We start from the raw sequence: 6,000 nt of genomic DNA, 5'->3' as shown, positions 1-6,000 counted from the left end.
TTTTCCCCATTCCCCCATTTCCCCCCCTTTTTTTCTCTCCATTTCCCCTTTTTCCCCATTTCCCCCCAATTTCCCCCCCCATTTTCCCCTTTTGTTTTTCATTTTTCCCCATTCCCCACCCCCTTTCCCCCCTTTTTTTCTCTCCATTTCCCCTTTTCCCCATTTTCCCCATTTCCCCCCATTTTCCCTTTTGTTTTTCATTTTTCCCCATTCCCCCCCCCTTTCCCCCTTTTTTTTCTCTCCATTTCCCCTTTTTCCCCATTTCCCCCCATTTTCCCCTTTTGTTTTTCATTTTTTCCCCATCCTCCCCCCTTTCCCCCCCTTTTTTTTCTCTCCATTTCCCCTTTTTCCCCATTTCCCCCCATTTTCCCCTTTTGTTTTTCATTTTTCCCCATTCCCCCCCTTTTCCCCCCCTTTTTTCTCTCTCCATTTCCCCTTTTCCCCCATTTCCCCCCATTTTTCCCGTTTCCCCCCCATTTTTCTCGCCCCCCAGTGCAGCTCCCCCCTCCCCGGGCTCCGCACCAGGGACATTTGCTGCCGGGGGGGGGCCGGGGTCGCCTGGGGGGTCCGCGAGTGTCACCCGTGTGACGGCCACGCCCGTAAGGGACACCGGGGGGACACGGGGGGACACGGGGACACCGGGGGGACACGGGGACATTGAGGGGGTGACAAACACCGGGGGGGACACGGGGACATTGAGGGGGACACGGGGACATTGAGGGGGTGACAAACACCGGGGGGACACGGGGACATTGAGGGGGTGACAAACACCGGGGGGGACACGGGGACACCGGGGGGACACGGGGACATTGAGGGGGGTGACAAACACCGGGGGGACACGGGGACATTGAGGGGGTGACAAACACCGGGGGGGACACGGGGACGTGCGGATACTGAGGGGGGGGACACGGGGACATCGCTGGGGGACAAATACCGGCGGGGACACGGGGACATCGAGGGGGACACGGGGACACCGGGGGGGGGGGAGGGACAAACGCCTGGAGGACATGAGGACACCGGGGGGGACACGGGGACATTGAGGGGGACACGGGGACACCGGGGGGGACACGGGGACATTGAGGGGGACACGGGACACCGAGGGGGACACGGGGACATTGAGGGGGTGACAAACACCGGGGGGGACACGGGGACACCGGGGGGACACGGGGACACCGGGGGGGGGGGGGGAAGAAACACTGGGGGGACACGGGGGGGGGCACGGGACATTGAGGGGGACACGGGGACATCGGGGGGACACGGGGACACCAGGGGGGGTGACAAACACCGGGGGGACACGGGGACATTGAGGGGGGGGGAGAAACACTGGGGGACACAGGGCAGGGGGCATGGGGACACCGAGGGGGACATGGGGACACTGGGGGGACACGGGGACATTGAGGGGGTGACAAACACCGGGGGGGACACGGGGACATTGAGGGGGTGACAAACACCGGGGGGGACACGGGGACATTGAGGGGGACACGGGGACATTGAGGGGGACACGGGGACACCAGGGGGGACACGGGGACACCGAGGGGGACATGGGGACACCGGGGGGACACGGGGACACCAGGGGGGGGGGAGAAACACGGGGGGGACACGGGGACACTGGGGGGGGTGACAAACACTGGGGGGACATGGGGACATTGAGGGGGTGACAAACACCGGGGGGGGACACGGGGACGTGCGGATACTGAGAGGGGGGACACGGGGACATCGCTGGGGGACAAATACCGGGGGGGACACGGGGACATTGAGGGGGACACAGGGACACCGTGGTGGGGGGGGGGACAAACGCCTGGAGGACATGAGGACACCGGGGGGGACACGGGGACATTGAGGGGGACACGGGGACACCGGGGGGGACACGGGGACATTGAGGGGGACACGGGGACACCGGGGGGGACACGGGGACATTGAGGGGGACACGGGGACACCGGGGGGGACACGGGGACATTGAGGGGGATACGGGGACACCGGGGGGAACATCGGGGGGGGACACGGGGACACGGGGGGTGACAAAGGTGACAAAGGTGACAAAGGTGCCATCCCCCCCCAGAGCCGTGCCCGCAGGGATTCCAGCGGCAGAACGGCTCCTGCGTGGGTGAGAGCGGGACGGGGCGGATTTTGGGATTTGGGGATTTGGGGATTTGGGGGTTTGGGGTGTTGGGACTGGGGCTTTGGGATGGGTGATTCGGGATCTGGGGCTCGGGAGTTGGGATTTTGGATCGGGGATTTGGAATTGGGATTTTGGGATACGGGATTTGGGAATCCGGGATTTTGGGATTTTGGGATCGGGGATTTGGAATTGGGGATTTGGGATTGGGGGTTTGGGATTTGGGAATTTGGAAGTTTGGGATGCGGGACTGGGGATTTGGGATTTGGGAATTTGGAAGGTTGGGATGCGGGATTTGGGAATTTGGGATGGGGGAATTGGGAATGGGGGTCTGGGATTGGGGATTTTGGGATGGGGGATGGGGAATTTGGGATTTGGTGATTTTGGGACGGGGATTTGGGAGCGGGGTTTGGGAATTTGGGATTTGGGATGGGAATTTGGGATGGGGAAATTCAGATCGGGGATTTGGGATTTTGGGATCGGGGATTTGGGCTGGGGGATTTGGGATTTTGGGATGGAGGATTTGGGATCGGGGTTATTTGGGCTGGGGGATTTGGGATCGGGAGTTTGGGATTTTGGGCTGGGGGGTGTGGGATCGGGGTTATTTGGGATTTTGGGCTGGGGGATTGGGATTTTGGGCTGGGGATGTGGGATCGGGGTTATTTGGGATTTTGGGCTGGGGGATTTGGGATTTTGGGCTGGAGGTGTGGGATCGGGAGTTTGGGATTTTGGGCTGGGGGGTTTGGGATTTTGGGATGGAGGATTTGGGATCGGGGTTATTTGGGATTTTGGGATGGAGGACTTGGGATCGGGGTTATTTGGGATTTTAGGATGGAGGATTTGGGATCGGGGTTATTTGGGATTTTGGGCTGGGGGATTTGGGATTTTGGGATGGAGGATTTGGGATGGGGGTTATTTGGGATTTTGGGCTGGGGGATTTGGGATTTTGGGCTGGGGGTGTGGGATCGGGGTTATTTGGGCTGGGGGGGTGGGATGGGGGTTATTTGGGATTTTGGGCTGGGGGATTGGGATTTTGGGATGGAGGATTTGGGATGGGGGTTATTTGGGATTTTGGGCTGGGGGATTTGGGATTTTGGGCCGGGGGCTGGGATCGGGGGGTGCCCACTGTCCCCTCTGCGCCCCCCGTGTCCCCCCGTGTCCCCCGCAGACGTGGACGAGTGCCAGGAGGGGACACTGTGCCAGCTCGGGCTCTGCACCAACACCCGCGGCGGCTTCGCGTGCCTGTGCCCGCCCGGCTTCCTGCTGGACTCGTCCCGCTCCCGCTGCATCTGTAGGGTTTGGGGTCACTTGTGGGGTTTGGGATCATCTGTGGGGTTTGGGATGGAATTCCTGCTGGACTCGTCCCGCTCCCGCTGCATCTGTAGGGTTTGGGGTCACCTGTGGGATCATCTGTGGGGTTTGGGGTCACCTGTGGGGTCATCTGTGGGGTTTGGGGTCATCTGTGGGGTCATCTGTGGGGTTTGGGATGGGCTTCCTGCTGGACTCGTCCCGCTCCCGCTGCATCTGTAGGGTTTGGGGTCACCTGTGGGGTTTGTGGGGTCATCTGTGGGGTTTAGGGTCAGTTATGGGGTCATCTGTGGGGTTTTGGGATGGGCTTCCTGCTGGACTCGTCCGCTCCCGCTGCATCTGTAGGGTTTGGGGTCACCTGTGGGGTTTGTGGGGTCACCTGTGGGGTTTGTGGGGTCATCTGTGGGGTTTAGGGTCAGTTATGGGGTCATTTGTGGGGTTTGGGGTAATTTGTGGGATTTGTGGGGTTGGGAATGAACTGGGCCGGACTGGGCCAAACTGGGCCGAACTGGGAGGGCTGCAGGTGCTGACCAGGTGCGCCCCCAGCCCCAAAACATCTCCCAAAGGCTCGGGGGGACCCCAAATCCAGCAGGTCTGGTGGGGGGGGCAAGGATGGGATAGGATGGGATAGGATGGACTGGGCTGGGATAGGATGGACTGGGATGGACTGGGCCGAACTGGGATGGACTGGGAGGGCTCCAGGTGCTGACCAGGTGCGCCCGCAGCCCCAAAACGTCTCCCAGAGGCTCGGGGGGACCCCAAATCCAGCAGGTCTGGGGTGGGGGCAAGGATGGGATAGGATGGGATAGGATGGACTGGGCTGGGATAGGATGGACTGGGATGGACTGGGCCGAACTGGGCTGAACTGGGCCGAACTGGAGGGTTCCAGTGCTGACCAGGTGCGCCCCCAGCCCCAAAACATCTCCCAAAGGCTCGGGGGGACCCCAAATCCAGCAGGTCTGGGGGGGGGGCAAGGATGGGATAGGATGGGATAGGATGGACTGGCTGGGATAGGATGGACTGGGATGGACTGGGCCGGGCTGGGCCGAACTGGGCCGAACTGGGATGGACTGGGAGGGTTCCGGGTGCGCCCCCAGCCCCAAAACGTCTCCCAAAGGCTCGGGGGGACCCCAAATCCAGCAGGTCTGGGAGGCGCAAGGATGGAATAGGATGGGATAGGATGGACTGGGCTGGGATAGGATGGACTGGGATGGACTGGGCCGAACTGGGCCGAACTGGGATGGACTGGGAGGGCTCCAGGTGCGCCCCCAGCCCCAAAACGTCTCCCAAAGGCTCGGGGGGACCCCAAATCCAGCAGGTCTGGGGTGGGGGCAAGGATGGAATAGGATGGACTGGGCTGGGATAGGATGAACTGGGATGAACTGGGCTGAACTGGGCTGAACTGGGCCGAACTGGGAGGGTTCCAGGTGCTGACCAGGTGCGCCCCCAGCCCCAAAACGTCTCCCAAAGGCTCGGGGGGACCCCAAATCCAGCAGGTCTGGGGTGGGGGGGCAAGGATGGGATAGGCTGGGATAGGATGGACTGGGCTGGATAGGATGGACTGGGATGAACTGGGCTGAACTGGGCTGAACTGGGCCGAACTGGGAGGGCCGCAGGTGCTGACCAGGTATGCCCCCAGCCCAAAACATCTCCCAAAGGCTCGGGGGGACCCCAAATCCAGCAGGTCTGGCGGGGGGGGCAAGGATGGGATAGGCTGGGATAGGATGGACTGGGCTGGGATAGGATGGACTGGGATGAACTGGGCCGGACTGGGCCGAACTGGGCTGAACTGGGCCGAACTGGGAGGGTTCCAGGTGCTGACCAGGTGCGCCCCCAGCCCCAAAACGTCTCCCAAAGGCTCGGGGGGACCCCAAATCCAGCAGGTCTGGGGGGGGGGGCAAGGATGGGATAGGATGGAATAGGATGGACTGGGCTGGGATAGGATGGACTGGGATGAACTGGGCCGAACTGGGCCGAACTGGGATGGACTGGGAGGGTTCCAGGTGCGCCCCAGCCCCAAAACGTCTCCCAAAGGCTCGGGGGGACCCCAAATCCAGCAGGTCTGGGGGGGGGGCAAGGATGGGATAGGATTGGATAGGATGGACTGGGCTGGGATAGGATGAACTGGGATGAACTGGGCTGAACTGGGCTGAAGTGGGCCGAACTGGGATGGACTGGGAGGGCTCCAGGTGCGCCCCCAGCCCCAAAACGTCTCCCAGAGGCTCGGGGGGACCCCAAATCCAGCAGGTCTGGGGTGGGGGCAAGGATGGGATAGGATGAACTGGGCTGGGATAGGATGAACTGGGATGAACTGGGCTGAACTGGGCTGAACTGGGCCGAACTGGGAGTGCCGCAGGTGCTGACCAGGTGCGCCCCCAGCCCCAAAACATCTCCAAAGGCTCTGGGGGACCCCAAATCCAGCAGGTCTGGCGGGGGGGGGGCAAGGATAGGATAGGCTGGGATAGGATGGACTGGGCTGGGATAGGATGGACTGGGATGAACTGGGCCGAACTGGGCCGAACTGGGATGGACTGGGAGGGTTCCAGGTGCGCCCCCAGCCCCAAAACGTCTCCCAG

The 6,000-nt window shown here is 62.1% G+C and overlaps 1 protein-coding gene across 1 annotated transcript in view; it reads left to right on the top strand.

Annotated features, from left to right (window-relative positions):
* Positions 1–489: 489 nt before the first annotated feature.
* The window catches only part of LOC137467885 (latent-transforming growth factor beta-binding protein 4-like), a gene marked incomplete at its 5' end in the record, with an annotated part of 31,811 nt that continues 26,300 nt past the window's right edge, over positions 490–6,000 (top strand). Inside the window, 4 exon segments of the mRNA XM_068179297.1 lie at positions 490–555; positions 557–599; positions 2,060–2,104; positions 3,285–3,407. Coding sequence (XP_068035398.1) covers positions 490–555; positions 557–599; positions 2,060–2,104; positions 3,285–3,407 — 277 coding nt within the window.

Source organism: Anomalospiza imberbis, unplaced genomic scaffold (assembly GCF_031753505.1).
Source record: "Anomalospiza imberbis isolate Cuckoo-Finch-1a 21T00152 unplaced genomic scaffold, ASM3175350v1 scaffold_847, whole genome shotgun sequence".
NCBI lineage: Eukaryota > Metazoa > Chordata > Aves > Passeriformes > Viduidae > Anomalospiza > Anomalospiza imberbis.
The sequence above is the reverse complement of the archived record's forward strand: the minus strand, read 5'-3'. Positions and strand labels throughout refer to the sequence as shown.